This window comes from Balaenoptera musculus, chromosome 10, assembly GCF_009873245.2.
Source record: "Balaenoptera musculus isolate JJ_BM4_2016_0621 chromosome 10, mBalMus1.pri.v3, whole genome shotgun sequence".
NCBI classification, from domain to species: domain Eukaryota; kingdom Metazoa; phylum Chordata; class Mammalia; order Artiodactyla; family Balaenopteridae; genus Balaenoptera; species Balaenoptera musculus.
Window position 1 is genome coordinate 65,863,350 of NC_045794.1, and position 22,981 is coordinate 65,886,330.

Below are 22,981 nucleotides of genomic sequence, written 5' to 3' on the forward strand. Positions count from 1 at the left end.
TTTTAAATAAAAATAATTTGATTATTTTGGGAATATATTCTTTGATGAAGCTGTTACAGTCTATATACATTCTTGAGGTACGTGTATAGACAGAGGTGCAGAGTCTGAGCACAGAAAGGACATGCCTGGAGAAGCCTTACAGAGGAGGTAGCGTTTGACCTGAGTCTTAAGGAGTCGGTGGAATGGACATTATAGAGGTTGTTGTGTGGCCAGGGGATATATCCCATATAAAGGAAATAATGCAAGCAAAGAATTAATTGTGTTTCAGTGATGCAAGAGCAAATAGCACAAAGCAAGACATTTGCCTGATGATCTTAGTGCACTGTTTATATTATGTTTATAGTCATATATTGCAGCATCACTTTTAGGCCAACTCTATAAAGTTACTGTTTTATCCCTGCATTGTAAAAAATAAATATTTATTGCCTAGCTACTGGCTGAACCATATGGAGTTGCTATTCCTATATGTCATAATTGGCCAAATATCAACAATTTCTTATGATTCAGACAGATGCTATAGGTGAGGCCTTGTCCTTGACCTTGAGGAACTAGGAATCTAGTAAAGTAGCTTACCTTTGAGCAAAGTATCCTTTGAGACTGGTCACAGAAATTAATAAAATGGACCATAGAGGATGACAATAGTTGTAATGGCAGGAATAAGAGTGTAATGAAAAGAGCATTTTTTATTATCATAAGTTATCCATTATAGTGCAATTTAATTGATATTATATATATTGGCATGCTTCATTACTTTTATAAATATTGTACTTAAAATAAGTATTTTTGAGAAAAATATCTACTCTACCTGGTTTCATTTTACACCATGTCAAGGAATGAAGCATATTTTAAGCACCTGCAACATACCATTGTGGGCTCTTCTATTGGCTTTCACAAAAATTGCCTATTTAATTCCAGAATAAAGCAATAAGGTATTATTATCTTCATTCCTAATGAAAAACTGAGGTCTGAGAAGTTCATCCTTTCAACAAATATTCAACAAATAATTTACAGTATACCAACCCTTACTGGGCTATATTAGCTGTGTAAAAGAAAATGAATTTCCACCCTCCTAAAGTTAATATAAATTACTGGGTGTTTCATAGGCAATGGAATCTACATTAATGACTTTTCCTAGATCATGTTTGCTACAGTTGAACCACTGAGTTGAGTTCTTTTTGCAAAAGAGGAAGCTATAATTTTAAGCAGTCTCAAGGTGTCATTTGAAGCAGGATGTGCTCAGGAGCAACTATCTGTTTGTTCCCAGGGCTCAATATTCTTATTAAATATAATAAATACACCCTCTACTCTTACTATAAAAAATAAGATCCCACTTTTCAATATTGTTTCATGAGAAATTGAGAGCTATGCTAACTCAGTAATGTGTTAATGCTGCTAATTACAAATAGGAGTACATTATTTGTTCAGATGTTTTATCTTGATTATTTTACTAATGCTTGGAAGTAAAATACTCTTGTGTTCAAGCAGGAAAGATCAATGTAAGGTTGCTCGTGTGTGTGTGTGTGTGTGTGTGTGTGTGTGTGTGTGGATTGAATGTGTGTCTGTGTGTTTATGTAAGTTTTAAGTATAGAATGTGCAGTTGATAAACAAACTTGAGATTAGCTTATATTTTCTCATAATTAGGGCACAATAACCACATGAAGAACATTAAGTTCCCGTACAAATTACCCTTTGATGATCCATATATGTATATTTTCTTACCTTTTTTAAGACATAACTTTCTTTACAGTAAAGCCTTTAACCGAATGCCTTGAATAAGTCTGATTTGGGGCAACAACCACTAATGGATAGTAACTTAGATGTTGGTCAAAGCTCTGTGTAGGACTGTATACATTTATTCATGTTAATGAATGGCATTTATTACTTTCTCTGTATAACACTAAAACTATGTATGCCAAACAACAATCTTTTGGCGTACTCAGGGTAACTTCCCACTTTCTATTTTAGGATCTTCATGACCTAAATTATTTTTTTTTAATTTTTTAATAGATCCAGCTTATTCCAACTGTTATAATAATTTTTATTCATGGGTTGTCTATTTTACGTGGTACTTCTACAATTGGAAACACCATGCTATTTCAGAAAACTTTTTTTAAAGACATTTTATTATAGAAAACAATAAAAACAATAAAATATAAACAAAAATAACAGTATAATGAACTCTTTTGTATCCATCATCCAGGCTCAACTCATAGTTAATCTTTTTTTTTTTAATTTCTGAGATATACATTTTAAAGTAATAACTAGAATTATGACTTATAACATTATACCAGAACATATAAGATTTTTAGAAATTTCATGTAATGTCTGAAACATTTATATTAACATATTCAGAAAACTTTAAGTGCATCATTACTCTCCAAAATCACTGTCATTAAGTCTGTCTTGCTTTATTTTTCCCTGAAGATCCAGCATTGGTTATCCCCTAAGGATAAAAGAATAAAAATGCAAAGGATATCAGCCTGGGGTCAGGGATGCATATTTGTATCCTGACTACTGGTGGAAGGCAGTTAACTCCAGAGGGACAATTTAGCAAATTCCAATGAGAATTTTTCAAAATCAGAAGTTATACTGAGTTGTAAAATTCAAGCACAGCATCACTAATTCCTTTTTTTCTTGCAATTAAAGAGCTCTTCAATTCAGTCTTACTTATTTTCCTTAGCTGTAAATTTCTTTCTTGTTTTAAATATATTCTGTATCATTTTGAGCATATTTATTCATTCACTGAACAGATTTTTATGGATTCCATATCACGTGCTACCACTGAACTAGGCGCTGTAGTTACAGCAATAAATAAGGCAAAATTTCTATCTTCCTGGAACTTAACATTCTAGAAGGCTCACAGAACATAAACCAGTAAACAGATAATATTTATGATTTTTTGTACTGGCAAATTCCTTGAAGAAAAAATATCGGGGAAAGAAAAGAGAGAGTTATAGAATAGGAGCAGGCTATTTGAGATAGAAGACTGAGAAAAGGCCTCTCTGAGGTTATATTTACCTAGAGATATTAATAATGTATGAGATTTAATTAGATGAGGATAAGGAAGAAAAGTGTTCCAGAAAGAGGAATAGCAATTACCAAGTTCTTGAAGTGGGAAGGCACTTTATGTGTTTGAGGAAAAGCAGAACATTTCTGTCATTTGAGCAGTATGAGCTATGGGATAGGATTAGCAGATAAGGAGGGAGAGAGGCAGGCAGAGGTGGACAATGCCAATTCTTAGGTGCCATACTAAGACGTTTAGTGTTTAATTTTCATGTGAAGCTATTGGAGAATTATGAGACAAGAACATGATATGATTTGCAATTTTAGAAGATTGCTGCTGAATATATTGGATGTGGGAATAAAGAGGAAACTCAAGATTTATTATTAGGTTTTTGGGCTGAGTATCTTGGTGAATGAGGTGCCATTTACTGAGATGAGGAAGTCTGGGGAAGAGATCAGGTTGAAAAATTCAGAAGTCCATGTTTTGAACATGTTTGAAATAGTCAAGTGCCTATCATGAAAGCAATTGGCCATATAAGCTTAAAACTCAGGGAAAGGATCCAGGGTTGAATATACAATTTAAAGGCATCATCACATCTCTGGTATTCAAAGTCAAGGGATGAGGTACACTACATCAGGGTGAGCGTAGATAGATATGAAAAGAAGCATACAACTATGTCCTCGAGCAATAGGACATGGAGACTTTGGGAAGTCAAGGAGGAGCCAGTCAGGTAGGAGGAAAATCAGGAGAAGGTCATGTCTTGGAAGTCAAATGAATAGATATTTTAAAGGAGAAGCAATTTATTTCCTATGTCAAATGCTGCTGACAGTGAAGTAAGATGAGGGCATGCAGTTGATTCGTGGTTTGGCAAGATGGAGTTCACTGATGACTCCATGACAGTAGGTTTCATGGTTAAAAATGGGGGGGAAATGCCTAATTGAAGTGGGACTTAAGAGAGCATGATAGACAAAGTGGAGAAAATGAGGAAAGGCAAATTTTGAGGAATGTTGATATAAAGTGGAGGATAGAATGGAGCAATAGCTGATGTGTGTTTACATGTATACAATGATAGAAATAATTCAGTGAAGAGAGAAAAACTAAAAATACAACAGAGAGGAAAGAATGTCAAGTCTAAAGTCTGACTAGGTAGATGGAGTGGAATCTAGTGCTGAAGTGGGCTAGGTTTTAGAAAGGAGTAAGGAGAGAAGGCAGTTAAAGGAAGAGGGGTGGTAGGAACGTATGTAGTCCTCTTCTGAAGGTTTTTATTTTCTCAATGAAATTAGAAGCAAGTTTATCAGCTTCGAATAAGGAGGGGGAGGAGATATTGGATGTTTGTGGAGAGAGAATATGGTGAAAACATACATAACAGAGGAGACTGAATTAACTAAAAAATAGATAGGCTGCCAAGCAGTGAAAAAGATTGATTTGAGATTTGAGGTTATAAATTAAAGTAAGGCTAGTGAGCATGGAGTGGTATTTTATTCAGACATTTTTAGCTGTTATATTGCAGATGTAGAACTAGCCCTGAGTTCAGTTTAACCTAAGTTGGAATCTTGCAAGAAAAGTAAGATAGAAAAGGAGTTTCTGGAGATTGCTAGGGAGTGATTTTAGTGATAGACTGTGGACTCTGACCTGAGTAAGTAGGGAGATGAGGACATAAGGGAGGTGATGGACAGTGAAGATTTGATGAGGGTCAAAGACTTGTTGGATTGGCCATACAAGGGTCAGTCAGCTGGAAAGATAGGTGGTTGCCAAAGAGAGGAATACTGACAGTTATTGGTAATGACAAGCCCTCAGGTGTTGCCATGAAAGCTAATGGTTAAAGTGAGGTGGAGGAAAAGATTATTGAAATTATGGAGCTCGAAGAATACAGAGTCCACGGAATAGCACAGATCATTTCCCATCAATGTTGACATCTCTGAGAATGGTAGAGAGGAAGTCAGTCATACAGGTGATAAACTTTTAAGACGTGTGGAGAAGTGGAAGAGTACCACTAGGTGATTGTCCTTAAAGGAGGGGTAACACCTCGAGTTTTTCAGGAAGAAGAAGAGATCTGGATATGGCAAAGAAAAGCATGAATACTTGACTTCCAGGCCCTATGGTTATAGGAATGATGAGAGAAAAACAAATAGCTATCTGTTACCCAAGAGTGCTGAGTTTTAGTGTTCTCAAGCAGTTCCAAGATTTCACTTAGAGCCAGAAGGCTAAGAAAGCATTCAGAGTAGTTGTTGAGGATTTTTCTCAATTTAATGGTTTGGCTTGGAAAGATAGTAGAGAAGATTTTGAGTCTTTGGGAAGGGATAGTAGGATTATATTGCTATATATTATTATATCAAGTTATGTATTGAATTACAGTTCTTCCCAAAGTTTTAGAAATATTAACATTCTTATCTCAGTTTTTCCTCTTAAGTCTGCTTTAGATGCAATGCACTTCATAACAGGTAACAGTGAGGGTGAGGGGGTACTGTTTCTACATTTTTAAGGCTTTTGAATTTTCTCTACTATATTTATTAGTAGCATTTTTTATATCCATTGTATTTAGACTACCAGTAATAAAGGTTCTATTCTTTCTTTTGAAAGGAAAGGACTTATATCAGGACTCTATAATGGCAAAAATATGCACATATTTAGTTTATGTTGTTTAACTGTCAAGTTAGTCATTATTGTTACTTGTCTATGAAGGCAATTTTTAAACCAGTATCTTTCCAACTGTGATCTTTCATCTCCAGCAAATATTTTTCTGCTTAAAGTGCATTGTTTACAGTTTCATCTGTTGAGGTTGCATTGATGGCTTTCTCTCTGTTTTTGATTGTCTGAATATGCTTTTATTTTGCTATTGTTAATTTTTCTGGGTTTAGAATTCCATTAGTTTTTCAACTGAGGTCACTTTTCTGTCTAATTGTCATTCCTATGTAGATGATCTGTTTTCTTCTGGTGCTGTTAAGATCTTCTCTTCTTTGGTATTCTGTACTTTCACAATGATGTGTCTAAATATGAGTTTTTAAAATTTATTTATTTTATTTATTTATTTTTGGCTGCATTGGGTCTTCGTTGCTGCGTGCGGGCTTTCTCTAGTTGCAGTGAGCGGGGGCTACTCTTCGTTGCGGTTTGCGGGCTTCTCATTGCGGTGGCTTCTCTTGCTGTGGAGCACGGGTTCTAGGCACGTGGCTTCAGTAGTTGTAGCACGCGGGCCCAGTAGTTGTGGCTCACGAGCTCTAGAGTGCAGGCTCAGTAGTTGTGGTGCATGGGCTTAGTTGCTTCGCGGCACGTGGGATCTTCTGGACCAGGACTCGAACCCGTGTCCCCTGCATTGGCAAGCAGATTCTTACCACTGCCCCAACAGGGAAGCCCCTAAATATGATTTTTTAAAGAAAATTTTGCTGAGATTTATTGGAATTCCTTGTTCTGAGATTGATATCTTTCAACAATTTTGATCAGTCCCAGCCATTATCCCTTCAAATATTTCTTCTTCTTCTTTTCTCTACTTTCTTAGACCCCCTTAGTATATCCTTTATGTCTCTTAACTGCCATTTTATATTCTCTACATTTTCTTTCTCTGAGTTACTTTTTGATAATTTATTCAATACTGTAAATTTTTTTTGCTAAAATTTTCACTATATCTAATCTGCTTTTTTGTGCATCAAGAGAATTTTAATTTTAGTTATTATTTTTCTATTCTACAAGTCCTATATGGTTCTCTTTCAAGTCTGCTTGGTTATTTACATTATTTATTATTATCTAAAGAATTCTTTGCTCATACTTTCAAATGTTTGATTTCTTGAGATATATTAAACATTTGTATTTTTATTCTTTGATAACTTAAGTGTCTAAAGTCTTTTGAAGTCTGACTGCTGTGTGTGTGTGTTGTGTTTTCTTGGTCTTTGCTGGCTTTAACTATTGGTGCCTGATATTGCCTGTGTGTTTTGTGACTTTATCAGTGAGTTCATATTCCTTGAAACTCATCTGTGGGAAATTTATGTAGACTGAGTTGAAGTTGAGTTTCTTCCAAGAAAATGTGTGTTTGCTTCTAGTTGCTTTTGAGTAATGGCAACTCAAATTCATTTTAATTTATATTCTGAAGTAGAGGTCTTTTCAGGCTATATGGGTAGCATGTATTTAGGCCACATATGCTCATAGGGATAGGCTTACAGTTCCAAAAACGTGTAATTTTTCTTTCTATTCCACCTCTTCATCCAGAGGAGTGGCAAGAGGAAAAAAGTTACTTTTCTGGCCTCTTTTGCACGGTGGGCTTACTTCTCACCCCCTAGTCCTTGAGAGTGAATACACCACATTGCACAAGCCTAGGAGTTACCACTCACATTGAGTTCTGTGGTACTCTGCAGAAGAATTCAAGGTGCCCCCCAGAGATGGCCAATATCATGGCACTAGTTGAAATTGCATTCTTTTGGGGTTCCAATTCTTGATGCAAGGGTATCCTTTATCATTCTTCTGGCCCAAGGTTTTATACTCTTTTTCTGGCACTCTACACAGCTGTTAATACAGAAACTCAAAGTCACCAGGATTGACCAGTACCCTCCAAGGCAGAGCAGGCTTTAGTACCAGCTTCCATCTCAGGATTCTTGTTTTTACTTTGTTTTTTGTTTGTTTGTTTGATTTTATTTTGTTTGTTTTTTGCATTTGTTTTTGGACCACCAGAAATTTCTAACTCCCTTGTCAGCTGTGCAATTCCTTACGTGACAAGAAAAATGTTAATTTTATGCAGAGTTTTACTTCTTTTAATTATAATAGTCATTCAATTTAGTGTTTATCTATTCCAGTATTTTGGCAGAATTGGAATCCCACATGTAGTATTAGTATTTGAATATATGTAGAAAACCATTTTGTGACCATTACATTCAATATAATAAGAACATTAGTAGATACAGAAAACTAGTGTTTCATTTATTGATATCCTGTATCCTTAGTAGACTGTTTTGTTACCAGGTTATTATATGCAACCTTATATCTAGGAGAGGATCCTTGTCTTGTCATAGATCTTGTTGTATATCAAAACTAATCTATTAATCATTTATGTATTATTATCATTATTAATGAAAGGCAGAATCAATTTTTAAGTGTTTTTCAGTCCTCCTTCTTGTACAGTTAGCCCTTTGTATCTGTGGACCCTGTATCCACAGATTCAACCAACTGTGGGTTGAAAATATTTGAAAAAAATTGCAGCAAGTTCCAAAAAGCAAAACTTGAATTTACTGCATGCTGGCAGGCAACTATTTACATAGCATTTCCATTGTATTCACAATTATTTACATAACATTTATATCGTATTAGGTATTATAAGTAAACTAGAGATGATTTAAAGTATACAGGAGAATGTCCATGGGTTATAACTGCAAATACTATGCCATTTTATATAAGACTTGAGCATCCTTGAATTTTGGTATCCATGAAGGGGGTGGGGGTGAGGGTCCAATTCACTGCAGACACCAAGGGACCACTTTATCTGCATGTACTGCAATGTAAGACAGTTTAATATAGTCTCAGGTATTTTAATAAAAATATCATCCTATAAACATTAGTCTGTAGAGTTGTAGTATGAATTTTCTTTGAAATGAAATTTGTCTTATACAGTTGTAAGTGCTATAATTTACCCATATTTTACTGCATTTAGGATGTTTATTATAATCGCACTCTAATGAATGTTCATGTATACATATCCTTATCCACTGGAGCGAAAACTTCAGCAAAATGCACTATTAGGGTGGAATTGTTTTATGCATGTATATTTTGTTTTTTTCAGTGCCTGATAGTGCACCAGAAAATATTACTTACAAAAACATTTCCTCTGGAGAGATTGAGCTATCATTTCTTCCCCCAAATAGTCCCAATGGAATTATACAAAAATATACAATTTATCTCAAGAAAAGTAATGGAAGTGAGGAAAGAATTATAAATACAACCTCTTTGACCCAGAACATTAAAGGTAAAAATATATATAATATTGGATATTTACATTTATATTGACAGAGTGGCCACAAAATATTAGCTTGTTGTTATATTAGAAATGTTAAGTGTGATTAGCTTTATACAGGGTGTGACAATTCTGGCCTTCTGGTAAAAAAACTAGAAGTTTATGGCAGGTCATATGAAAGACTACTCTAAGTCAGTTCTTTCCCACATTTTTTAATATTTTGTCTTCAGAATAGGAGTTACTATTCCAAGAACTACATTTTCATTTAGTTTTTACTTTTGAAAGAGTGTTAAGAGACATTTCATAGTTTGCTTCTTGCATATAATTAAGGGACATTTTGTAAGTCTTATCTATTTTATTTCTATTTAGGACTGAAGAAGTATACGCAATATATAATTGAGGTGTCAGCTAGTACACTCAAAGGTGAAGGAGTTCGGAGTGCACCCATAAGTGTGCTGACTGAAGAAGATGGTAAATATAGCAGTGAATAGTGATATATTTTGAATCCATCACATTTCAAAAAACATGTATACAGAATGAAGATATAATATAAGAATTCTCCAGCCTTGGGTAGCACTTGTGTGCTGCACCAGCTTTATACAGAGATTTCATTGTCATGATTTAAAAGAAGCTTGCAAAGTCAGATTTATGTTCAGTAAAATCAGATATAAAATGCATTTTTTAAAATTCTGAAGTCATCCATGCTCTGTAAAAAAGAAATCAGTAATATTTTTTTCCATGGGAATTTTTTCATCCATGCTCTGTAAAAAAAAATCAGTAATATTTTTTTCCATGGGAATTTTTAAGGCTAAAATTTTGGTGCGAATAGTTTGAACATCAATCAGTATATGTTATGACTGTGTTTTTCAACTTTAACATTCATAAGAATAGACATTTACATAAGTTTTGTAGTAGATTCTGTTATGTCAACCTGCAACATTTTTTATTGTTATTAGGATTAGCTTGCTAATCACTTCAGGCTATTTTCCAGATTTCTCTACGTAATTTGCCAAGATGCTATTCCTGAATGTTAATAGCCTTCATATTGAATATTTAAGCCTACATTTTCCTAACCTGAATAAAATCAACTTTACTACTGAGCCCACTTTACAATACTCCTTCATCAAGTTATAGGCATATATCATGCTAAGAAAATTACTTTTGAGAGATACATTTGGGATTTGGATTTACATTTTATGTTTTTTACATTGGGTATTTTGAGAATGTTATTTTTCTTCTGTAAAAGAAAGTCCCGTTGCGAAGAGGGGTAGGTCTGGCTGTAACATGTGTTTGTAGAATATCTTTTTTCACCCTCTCAGGTTTCCCCAACTTCACACTAAGCTGTGCTCTGTGGTTCAGATTCTAGTCATTCACCAGGACAAAATGTATGTTACGTACTTCTAGAAGAAGAAAGGCTTTTCTCTGCATTCTTCTTACTTTACTCCAAGTAATAAAGTCTTCAGAAACCCTCTTCCCCCATTTCAGGTCCCTCTATGTTTTCCCCTCCACCAAAATACTTCACCAAAGCATCCTGGTAAGGTGATCTACCAGGGTCAGAAACTGGTAGATCTTAGTTTCTACCGCCAGTTCTAGAAACTTAGAACGGGTTGCCCCAGTTTCTAAGTCTTCTCATGGGTTAGTCTTCCTTAGTTATTGACTCTACTTTCCATGCTTTTTTCTTCAGCAAAACTCACCTGTCCAAATTTTCATTTTTTTCATAGATTCTTCTTGCTCTCAAAGTGAAAATTAACCAAATAAAAAAGTTCTCCCAAAGAGACAATGGCTAAAGGCTAGGGAAGAAGGTTAGCTCTCCTTCTCTCTTAGGTAATGTCTAAGAAAGATGTATTAAATCATTTTAGCAATGCCCTAATAGACATAGTACCCTCTTTATTTCCAATCTAATGAAATAGTCCCTATAGTAAGAATCTGAGGTCTTATATGAAGGACCCTAGACCAGTAGTGAACGTATATTTTGAACAGGCAGAGTTTATTACCACTCAAGTCAATAGTTTCAAATTATACTATGCATCCAAATTACCTGGGCTGTTAAAAATGCAGAGTCATGGTAAACTTCCATCTAAGTCCTTGGCCCAGTTATTGATATAATTGCTAAGGAATAGGGTGAAGAACAAGACCTCTTTTAGAAAAATTATAGCAAATCTAGAATGGATAAAGGCCTGAGAAGCTTTGCTTTATTGGGTAGTAGGAGCTCCTTGCCTTCATGGAGCTTGAAGTTCAGCAGAAGAGATCTAAATTTGACAAATGTGTAGACAAGTAATTTTTATTATTCTAATTACTGGTTTACGTGTTCACCAGGACCAAAAACAAGGAACTTTAGCTACTCTGAAGCATCCAGGAAAATGTAGCTGATTAAGTTATGTTTAAACTGTGACCTGAAGACAGACGAGTAGAGGGAGGGTGAGGGATAGGAAAGATCATGCCAAGCAGAGTGAGTAAGAGCCTTACGAAGACCCTTATCTATCCTCATATGCTCTGTCTTGATGACTTGGATAGATTGCAAAAGATATTGCATTTATTTAACCTAATTTTTCCCATTTCATTTTTTAAAACTGCAATTCTGAATACAAAGGTTATTTTAACAAATGCTAAAATGGTTGAAACTTAGTCTGCTGTAGTAGATATTCAGTATTTTATTTAAAAAGGCATGTTAATTACATTTATTTAGCAATAAAATGTTTTACATAAAAAAATACCCAAGAATGTATTGAAGATTAAATATAAAACACCAAGAACTGATATTCCACATAAACATCTTAAAGCATATTATAGAGGAAAAATGCTTAGTTACAACATATAATATTCTATATCAGTACTAGTTTTGATTAAAATCCTTTTTTTCCAATAATAAACAAAAGTTAAGTTTGGCAATGATATTCAGAAAAAAAATATTCTAGGTTTTTGTTTTGACAGATGAAAGAGAGTTCTTGGTTAGAGGTAATTCATATCTTGGGAAACAGACATCTCCAAATGAGATGGATTTTCTTATGGATTCTTGCGATAATCAATATTTGTTAGCATTTTTATTATAGTGCCAGTGAGAATACCAACTGAAAATATAAATTAGCTGTCACTGTTATTCTATAGAACTCATCTCATAAAGCTTTTCTCTGCTCAATAAATTTATTAAAAAAAACTGTTGTTACCAAAATAATGAAAACACACACATGTATGTGTACACTATAGTGGAGATTACTTAGAAAATCAGAAAGAAAATATAATAGGCAGCATTTTCTCCAAATTATTGGAAAAACTGATTTGCACAAATACTAATCTATAACATTGTTCAAAGATCTGAATAAATTCTCAGAATTTCTATTAGCTATGAGTTCACTTTCCATGCATAACTAAAACAATGATCAAAATTGTAGTAATTTATACCCTTTTACATGCAAAAAAATTGTGTTAATATTCTAAGACATTACTATGCTGTTATACAGGAGCTGAGAAGTGCCATTCTAAATGTTTTATCTAAGTGGAAATATAAACTTGCTAATTAGTTTACAGTAATTTTTTTAGTGTTTATTCAATTCAGAATGGCTAAAATATTTAAATCCTTACACTATTATAGCACAATTAGAAGTAGACCCTAAAATGTCTATATTCTTGTTTATGTGCTACATTGGCATTTCCTTTGTAACCCATTCAATTTTGAAGACTCAGTGAACAGATTTTGATATTATTTTGCAGTTTAATGACACTACTGAAATTGAGGAGTGTAGTTTTCATTTGTGAGGTCCGTCATTTTAATTGCTCTCACAATGTTATACTTATCACTTTCCCACTTCTTGGATGCGTGTTTTTTTCCCATCTCTTTTTATTGTTTGTGGAGCTCTTTTATTGTATATTTATTCACCCCAACCAATAGTTTTATTTTTATTAGAGGATGATAATTTACCAAGATGTACTTGAACAGTAGGTAAATCACAATGACATAGCCCTTGTTCTTTTTTTCTCATGAAATATTTTTTTCCATTGAATCACAGAAACAGATGTTCTAACACCACCATGCAAAATCTTCTTTTATCATCTCATTTTGAAAGTAAACAGTCTCTCAAGCCCATGGAGAAAGGCACTGTACCTGATTCATTTACCAGAAAGTTCATAATAAAAATTTTGTGCATTTCTATTTTAACTTTTTCTTATATATGTTTAATAAAATGCATTATCATATATTCTAACTTTTCAGCTCCTGATTCTCCCCCACAAGACTTCTCTGTAAAACAGTTGTCTGGTGTCATGGTACAGTTGTCATGGCAACCACCCCTGGAGCCAAATGGAATTATCCTCTATTACACAGTTTATGTCTGGTAAGAATTTTTTTCTTTTTTGGAAATAGTTCTGAGAACAAGTATTAATCTGTAACATAATAGGAATGCAGTTTTTAAATTTCAGATTGTGAAGGTACGTTAGGAATCTGATTATTAATAGGCTAGTTAATATGCCTTTATTAAGAAACAACTTTTTCCTATATTATGTAGAGGTCCAAGCATAGATAATGATTTTTGTAACCAAAACAAAAAAATGTGTATTATGTGCAATTACACTAAAATTCTGCTCTTCAGAGTCATGGACTGGTCAGCTTATGTGAATACAAGTGAATACAAAGGCTTTCAGTTTTACTCCAATATTCTCTATGCCACTGTCTCTTTAAGTTTCCTTGAGCAGAATAATTTAACTAAAATTTAACTAAAAAGATATTTCTCCAGAAATCTATTATTTAAGGTCAATTTTCCATTGAAATGTAAGCAGTATATTTATTTTTTACTGATCACCTTTACCCTAATTGCCTATTTATGAGTCAATCATGAAAAGGATGTAATCCTATAGTGCTTCTCATCAATTAACAACGTGGCTGTATTGCTTCATGAAAACTCAATAGATAAAAATGCTCACTTTGATCTAATATAAATCCTTGTAAAAGGATTCACCACTCACTAACATATTTCCTAGTGTATTTTAAATATTTCAACTCAGAAAATACAATTTACATAATGCTTTATAGAACACAGGCATTTCTTACTTTTGTATTCCTCACTTGGAAGGTCCATCATTGAGTAAGAGGCTATGGTGTTTTTAAAAAGTCTATTCTTCTCTTTCCTAAATTAAGATCCCCCCCCCCCCAATACCTGTTTATACCCTTTGCATACTGCTCCTTAGGACATGTCCTGTATTCTTCGTTGCCTGATTCCTAGTCATTTTGCTTACTCTTTGGCAAAATTGGGAGTGACATGAGGGATGTTAGTGGGAAGAGAAGCAGTGAGAAGAAGGTAACCATTCCCCTCTATTACCCTACTCATTCATTTATCGATTCAGTTTTTCATTCCTTCATTCAGTAATATTGATAGAGTATCTATGTACCTGTGGACAAGGCCCCTGCCCTCAAGGAGCTCATATTCTAAAGAGATAAGTGGATTATATACCCAGAAATTTAAAAATGAGGGGAAATCGGGGGAAAGAGGGCTACTTTTCATAGAGTGCTTTGGAAGTCCTCTTTGAAGAAGTGGCATTGAGTTGTGGTCTGAATGCCAAGAAGGAGCTTCTTGTCAAGAGAAGATCTGCAAGAGGAGGGAACATCAACTACATAGGCTCTGTGGGGGACACACTTGTCGTTTTGAAGACCATGGAGGAGGTCAGTGTTGCCGGAGAGAGAGACAGAGGAGAGTTATCCTGGAGGGTAGGAGGCCAACAAAGGTCAGGAGCTAAGCCACCATAAGGATTTCATTTTCATTTCAGTTGTAATGGGACTTACTAGAGAATTTCAAGCACCTTGGATACTTTATGGAGAATGAATTGCAGGAGGCAAAAGTGTTAACAGGGTTACTAGGTAGGAGATTAGGAGTCTGGGCCATGGATGTGCTGGGATGAAGGAAAGAAGCGGGTAGCTTTTTATAACATTTAGGAAGAAGAGTTGATAGGATTTGGTGAATGGATTGGCTGTGAGAATGAAAAAAAAAAAGAGAAAGAAATCATTGGAATCAATGATGACTTCTAGATTTTTCTTTTTCTTTCTTTTTAATGTTTATTTATTTTCTTATTAGTCATCCATTTTATACACATCAGTGTATACATGTCAATCCCAATCTCCCAATTCATCACATCACCACCCCCACCCCCACCCCCCCACCGCTTTCCCCACTTGGTGTCCATACGTTTGTTCTCTACATCTGTGTCTCAATTTCTGCTCTGCAAACCGGATCATCTGTATCATTTTCTAGGTTCCACATATATGCATTAATATACGATATTTGTTTTTCTCTTTGACTTACTTCACTCTGTATTGCAGTCTATAGATGCATCCCCATCCCTACAAATGACCCAATTTTGTTCCTTTTTATGGCTGAGTAATATTCCATTGTATATATGTACCACATCTTCTTTATCCATTCCTCTGTCGATGGGCATTTAGGTTGCTTCCATGACCTGGCTGTTGTAAATAGTGCTGCAGTGAACATTTTGGTACATGACTCTTTTTGAATTATGGTTTTCTCAGGGTATATGTTCAGTAGTGGGATTGCTGGGTCATATGCTAATTCTATTTTTAGTTTTTTAAGGAACCTCCATACTGTTCTCCATAATGGCTGTATCAATTTACATTCCCACCAACAGTGCAAGAGGGTTCCCTTTTCTCCACACCTTCTCCAGCATTTGTTGTTTGTAGCTTTTCTGATGATGCCCATTGTAACCACTGTGAGGTGATACCTCATTGTAGTTTTGATTTGCATTTCTCTGATAATTAGTGATGTTGAGCAGCTTTTCATGTGCTTCTTGGCCATCTGTATGTCTTCTTTAGAGAAATGTCTATTTAGGTCTTCTGCCCATTTTTGGATTGGGTTGTTTGCTTTTTTAATATTGAGCTGCATGAGCTGTTTATATATTTTGGAGATTAATCCTTTGTCCGATGATTCATTTGCAAATATTTTCTCCCATTCTGAGGGTTGTCTTTTGGTCTTGTTTATGGTTTCCTTTGCTGTGCAAAAGCTTTTAAGTTTCATTAGGTCCCATTAGTTTATTTTTATTTCCATTACTCTAGGAGGTGGATCAAAAAAGATCTTGCTGTGATTTATGTCAAAGTGTTCTTCCTGTGTTTTCCCCTAAGGGTTTTATAGTGCCCAGTCTTACATTTAGGTCTCTAATCCATTTTCAGTTTATTTTTGTGTATGGTGTTAGGGAGTGTTCTAATTTCATTCTTTTACACGTAGCTGTCCAGTTTTCCCAGCACCACTTATTGAAGAGACTGTCTTTTCTCCATTGTATATCCTTGCCTCCTTTATCATAGATTAGTTGACCATAGGTCGTGGGTTTATCTCTGGGCTTTCTGTCCTGTTCCATTGATCTATATTTCTGTTTTTGTGCCAGTACCATATTGTCTTGATTACTGTAGCTTTCTGGTATAGTCTGAAGTCAGGGAGTCTGATTCCTCCAGCTCTGTTTTTTTCCCTCAAGACTGCTTTGGCTATTCGGGGTCTTTTGTGTCTCCATACAAATTTTAAGATTTTTTGTTCTAGTTCTGTAAAAAATTCCATTGGTAATTTGATAGGGATTGCATTGAATCTGTAGATTGCTTTGGGTAGTATAGTCATTTTCACAATGTTGATTCTTCCAATCCAAGAACATGGTATATCTCTCCATCTGTTGGCATCATCTTTAATTACTTTAATCAGTGTCTTATAGTTTTCTGCATACAGGTCTTTTATCTCCCTAGGTAGATTTATTCTTTTTGTTGCAGTGGTAAATGGGAGTGTTTCCTTAATTTCTCTTTCAGATTTTTCATCATTAGTGTATAGGAATGCAAGAGATTTCTATGCATTAATTTTGTATCCTGCAGCTTTACCAAATTCATTGATTAGCTCTAGTAGTTTTCTGGTGGCATCTTTAGGATTCTCTTTGTATAGTATCATGTCATCTGCAAACAGTGACAGTTTTACTTCTTCTTCTCTAATTTGTATTCCATTTATTTCTTTTTCTTCTCTGATTGCCGGGGCTAGGACTTCCAAAACTGTGTTGAATAACAGTGGTGAGAGTGGACATCCTTGTTTCATTCCTGATCTTAGAGGAAATGCTTTCAGTTTCTCACCATTGAGAATGATGTTTGCTGTGGGTTTGTCGTATATGGCCTTTATTATGTTGAAGTAGGTTCCCTCTATGCCCACTTTCTGGAGAGTTTTTATCATAAATGGATGTTGAATTTTGTCAAAAGCATTTTCTGCATCTATTGAGATGATCATATGTTTTTTCGTCTTCAGTTTGTTAATATGGTATATCACATTGATTGATTTGTGTATATTGAAGAGTCCTTGCATCTCTGAGATAAATCCCACTTGATCATGGTGTATGATCCTTTTAATGTGCTGTTGGATTCTGTTTGCTAGTATTTTGTTGAGGATTTTTGCATCTCTATTCATCAGTGATACTGGTCTGTAATTTTCTTTTTTTGTAGTATCTTTGTCTGGTTTTGGTATCAGGGTGATCGTGGCCTCATAGAATGAGTTTGGGAGTGTTCCTTCCTCTGCAGTTTTTTGGAAGAGTTTGAGAAGGATGGGTGTTAGCTCTTCTCTAAATGTTTGATAGAATTCACCTGTGAAGCCATCTGGTCCTGGATTTTTGTTTGTTGGAAGATTTTTAATCACAGTTTCAATTTCATTACTTGTGATGGGTCTGTTCATATTTTCTGTTTCTTCCTGGTTCAGTCTTGGAAGGTTATACCTTTCTAAGAATTTGTCCATTTCTTCCAGGTTGTCCATTTTATTGGCATAGAGTTGCTTGTAGTAGTCTCTTAGGATGCTTTGTATTTCTGTGGTGTCTGTTGTAACTTCTCCTTTTTCATTTCTAATTTTATTGATTTGAGTCCTCTTCCTCTTTTTCTTGATGAGTCTGGCTAATGGTTTATCAATTTTGTTTACCTTCTCAAAGAACCAGCTTTTAGTTTTATTGATCTTTGCTATTGTTTTCTTTGTTTCTATTCCATTTCTTTCTGCTCTGATCTTTATGATTTCTTTCTTTCTGCTAACTTTGGGTTTTGTTTGTTCTTCTTTCTCTACTTCCTTTAGATTGTTTACTTGAGATGTTTCTTGTTTCTTGAGGTAGGCTTGTATAGCTATAAACTTCCCTCTTAGAACTGCTTTTGCTGCATCCCATAGGTTTTGGATCATCGTGTTTTCATTGTCATTTGTCTCTAGGTATTTTTTGATTTCCTCTTTGATTTCTTCAGTGATCTCTTGGTTATTTAGTAACGTATTGTTTAGCCTCTATGTGTTTGTGTTTTTTACATTTTTTTCCCTGTAATTCATTTCTAATCTCATAGCGCTGTGGTCAGAAAAGATGCTTGGTATAATTTCAGTTTTCTTAAATTTACTGAGGCTTGATTTGTGACGCAAGATGTGATCTATCCTGGAGAGTGTTCCGTGCACACTTGAGAAGAAAGTGTATTCTGCTGTTTTTGGATGGAATGTCCTATAAATATCAATTAAATCTATCTGGTCTGTTGTGTCATTTAAAGCTTGTGTTTCCTTATTAATTTTCTGTTTGGATGATCTGTCCATTGGTGTAGGTGAGGTGTTAAAGTCCCCCACTATTATTGTGTTACTGTTGATTTCCTCTTTTAGAGCTGTTAGCAGTTGCCTTATGTATTGAGGTGCTCCTATGTTGGGTGCATATATATTTATAATTGTTATATCTTCTTCTTGGATTGATCCTTTGATCATTACGTAGTGTCCTTCCTTGTCTCTTGTAACACTCTTTATTTTACAGTCTGTTTTATCTGATATGAGTATTGCTACTCCAGCTCTCTTTTGATTTCCATTTGCATGGATTATCTTTTTCCATCGCCTCACTTTCAGTCTGTATGTGTCCCTAGGTCTGAAGTGGGTCTCTTGTAGACAGCATATACATGGGTCTTGTTTTTGTATCCATTCAGCGAGTCTGTGTCTTTTGGTTGGAGCATTTAATGCATTCACGTTTAAGGTAATTATTGATATGTATGTTCCTAATACCATTTTCTTAATTTTGGGGGGGTTTGTTTTTGTAGGTTCTTTTATTCTCTTGTGTTTCCTACTTAGAGAAGTTCCTTTAGCATTTGTTGTAGAGCTGGTTTGGTGGTGCTGAATTCTCTTAGCTTTTGCTTGTCTGTAAGGCTTTTGATTTCTCCATCAAATCTGAATGAGATCCTTGCCAGGGTAGAGTAATCTTGGTTGTAGTTTCTTCCCTTTCATCACTTTGAGTATATCATGCCACTCCCTTCTGGCTTGTAGAGTTTCTGCTGAGAAATCAGCTGTTAACCTTATGGGAGTTCCCTTGTATGTTATTTGTCGTTTTTCCCTTGCTGCTTTCAATAATTTTTCTTTGTCTTTAATTTTTGCCAGTTTGATTACTATGTGTCTTGGCGTGTTTCTCCTTTGGTTTATCCTGTATGGGACTCTCTGAGCTTCCTGGACTTGGGTGGCTATTTCCTTTCCCATGTTAGGGAAGTTTTCGACTACAATCTCTTCAAATATTTTTTCAGGTCCTTTCTCTTTTTCTTCTCCTTCTGGGACCCCTATAATGTGAATGTTGTTGCGTTTAATGTTGTCCCAGAGGTCTCTTAGGCTGTCTTCATTTCTTTTCATTCTTTTTCTTTATTCTGTTCCACAGCAGTGAATTCCACCATTTTGTCTTCCAGGTCACTTATCCGTTCTTCTGCCTCAGTTATTCTGCTATTGGTTCCTTCTAGTGTATTTTTCATTTCAGTTATTGTATTGTTCATCTCTGTTTGTTCTTTAATTCTTCTAGGTCTTTGTTAAACAGTTCTTGCATCTTCTCGATGTTTGCCTCCATTCTTTTTCCGAGGTCCTGGATCATCTTCACTATCATTATTCTGAGTTCTTTTTCTGGAAGGTTGCCTATCTCCACTTCATTTAGTTGTTTTTCTGGGGTTTTATCTTGTTCCTTCATCTGGTATATAGCCCTCTGCCTTTTCATCTTGTCTATCTTTCTGTGAACGTGATTTTTGTTCCACAGGCTGCAGGATTGTAGTTCTTCTTGCTTCTGCTGTCTGCCCTCTGGTGGATGAGGCTATCTAAGAGGCTTGTGGAAGTTTCCTGATGGGAGGGACTGGTGGTGGGTAGAGCTGACTGTTGCTCTGGTGGACAGAGCTCAGTAAAACTTTAATCTGCTTGTCTGCTGATGGGTGGGGCTGGGTTCCCTCCCTGTTGGTTGTTTGACCTGAGGTGACCCAACACTGGAGCCTACCTAGGCTCTTTGGTGGGGCTAATGGCGGACTCTGGGAGGGCTCACGCCAAGGAGTACTTCCCAGAACTTCTGCTGCCAGTGTCCTTGTCCCTTGGTGAGCCACAGCTGCCGCCTGCCTCTGCAGGAGACCCTCCAACACTAGCAGGTAGGTCTGGTTCAGTCTCCTATGTGGTCACTGCTCCTTCTCCTGGTTCCCAATGCACACACTACTTTGTGTGTGCCCTCCAAGAGTGGAGTCTCTGTTTTCCCCAGTCCTGCCGAAGTCCTGCAATCAAATCCCACTAGCCTTCAAAGTCTGATTCTCTAGGAATTCCTCCTCCCATTGCCAGGTCCCCAGGTTGGGAAGCCTGACGTGTGGCTCAGAACCTTCACCCCTCTGGGTGGACTCCTTTGGTATAAGTGTTCTCCAGTTTGTGAGTCACCCACCCAGCAGTTATGGGATTTGATTTTATTGTGATAGCACCCCTCCTACCGTCTCATTGTGGCTTCTCCTTTGTCTTTGCATGTGGGGTATCTTTTTTGGTGAGTTCCAGCGTCTTCCTGTTGATGAGTGTTTAGCAGTTAGTTGTGATTCCGGTGTTCTCAAAAGAGGGAGTGAGAGCAAGGGGGAGTGAACACACATCCTTCTACTCCACCATTTTGAACCAATCTCGACTTATAGATTTTTGAATCAAAGGGTGATAACTCTGAGATTTTTGACACCATTTTGCTAAGTTAGAAATAAAATTGAAAGTGAAAAAAATTAATGAAAATGAGAATCAAGACTTTTCTGGCTGGGGTTCCAGCCCTACACTTGTGAGAACAATGTCATGACTCTGTACACAGTTATCGCAAAGCGATCGTGCTGTGTGGGTTCAACTCCCCAATAGTGGGCTTTCTCTCCTTTGATATCCCTTTTCTGTCTCTCTTTCTAAGATGGATTATAGATACAGGGAGAGCTCACTGAAAGTAGGATGAGGGGATCACAAGTCTGGGATATGGTAGCTCTTCTCACCTGGCTCTTGGGAATCATCCTGGGACCCATCTCCCATCATAGCTTCTAGTTTCAAGGTTTTTATTTTCTGTTTTAGCCTTGATCCAGCCTCAGGCTTATTCTAGTGCCCTGGCTCTCTCAGCATGTCTGTCTCAACCCTCAGGTAGCTAGATGCTCTTGGTCATTTTCTCTGAACCAATCTGTAGTGTGCAGGACTGGGAAGGTGACTTCCACACTGTTCCCTAGCTCTGGATGGTCTGCTAGAAGAGCCCTTAGATCTTACGGGGACATAAGTAATTACTGGACATAATTACTTACTATACATAAGTAATGCCATATGGAAGACAGAGATTTTCTAAGAGGTTTGCCATTTTCCTTTCCATCCTGAGAAGAAGGAGCTCTACGCTGGTATTTCCTTCACAAACCTATTTGTTTTCACCACACTACCGTCAACTTAAGGTCCCAGGACACTCCTGTCTGAAGGCTTTGTCCTGTTCTTTCTCTCACCTTTTCTTAGTGGAGCAAAACTTTTTCTTGACTGTTGAAAGCTTTCTTTTTGCATATACTTCTTCTTTCTATACCATGACATTATAAAACTTTACGGTCTAAAATCATGCAGGATTGACTCTCGATGTGGAAAGACAATGTAAAAAAACACTTTTTCCTCGGTAGAACTTGGCTTTATCTTACACACACACACACACACACACACACACACACACACACACCCCACACACACATAGGGAGGGAGAGGGCGAGAGAAGAGAGAGAGAGCGAGAGACAGAGATTGAGATACTATCTGCTTCAAGATCTGGTTTGTTAATTGCTGTATCTGGAACAGAAAACTACCTGGCTCATAATTGAAGCTAGATATTTGTTGAATGGATGAATGAATGAAGAATATATTTTAAGAGTTAAAAACTTAATATAGACTTACTAGCTTTTCATTTCTGGCATAGGAGTAGTGATGCTTTTCCAGACAATGAATACCTTCAATTGAATAGAATTAGGTCTTATAAAGAAAAAACAAAAAAGGAAAAACACCTTAACATGTTCAAGAATATTATCTATAATAGACTGAAATATATAAATGGTAATGGAGTATATACAGAGATATTTTTAAATTTCTAGCGTCTTCTTCCCTAAGATACCTGTTGGAACCACTGTAGTTAAAGGGATTGTCATAATTCTAGGTTCTTTCGTATCACTGTCACTAATCACTAATGCTTTTTTTGAACTCTTGCCGTATCAGTTTTACTGGAGAGAATAGGAGGCATGTATCACCATATAATGGACATGCATTCTGAGTCAGAGAGACATAGGTTTGAGTCATGGCACTGCCACTAAATTATCTGTGTTGTTCTCTTAAAATACTGTATAAGTGGTGGCTATCTTTATTAGCAGAGTTCCTGTTTCAGGGGTCCATATTTCTCTCACAGTTCTCAATTTCCATTATTTTAGTTCTTTCGATAACTACCAACTTCTTTTAAAAACAACATCTTTGGATATTTGCTGTTTTCAGTATGTCTCCAAATTACAGGTTACCTGTTATATTTGTTATACTGGTGACTCCTCCCTTTGTCATGAGTATTTCTTTACAAAATAGCTCATGAGGGTTACTGTGCAATCACTTTATAACCACTGCTGTGTGAATCACATTTGATTTGTAGATGGCGTGTTCAGAAATCTTCTTTAACCCATTGCGTTTTTTTTTTTTAATTTTTATTTATTTATTTATTTATTTATTTAAATTTTATTTATTTATTTATTTATGGCTTGTGTTGGGTCTTCGTTTCTGTGCGAGGGCTTTCTCTAGTTGTGGCAAGTGGGG

General features: G+C 35.9%; 1 protein-coding gene across 1 annotated transcript in view; it reads left to right on the forward strand.

Moving 5' to 3' along the window:
• The window catches only part of PTPRQ (protein tyrosine phosphatase receptor type Q), a 269,344-nt gene that overhangs the window by 102,754 nt on the left and 143,609 nt on the right, over positions 1-22,981 (forward strand). Inside the window, exons 31-33 of the mRNA XM_036865712.1 lie at positions 8,763-8,945; positions 9,303-9,404; positions 13,141-13,261. Coding sequence (XP_036721607.1) covers positions 8,763-8,945; positions 9,303-9,404; positions 13,141-13,261 — 406 coding nt within the window. The remainder of the gene's footprint in view (positions 1-8,762; positions 8,946-9,302; positions 9,405-13,140; positions 13,262-22,981) is intronic.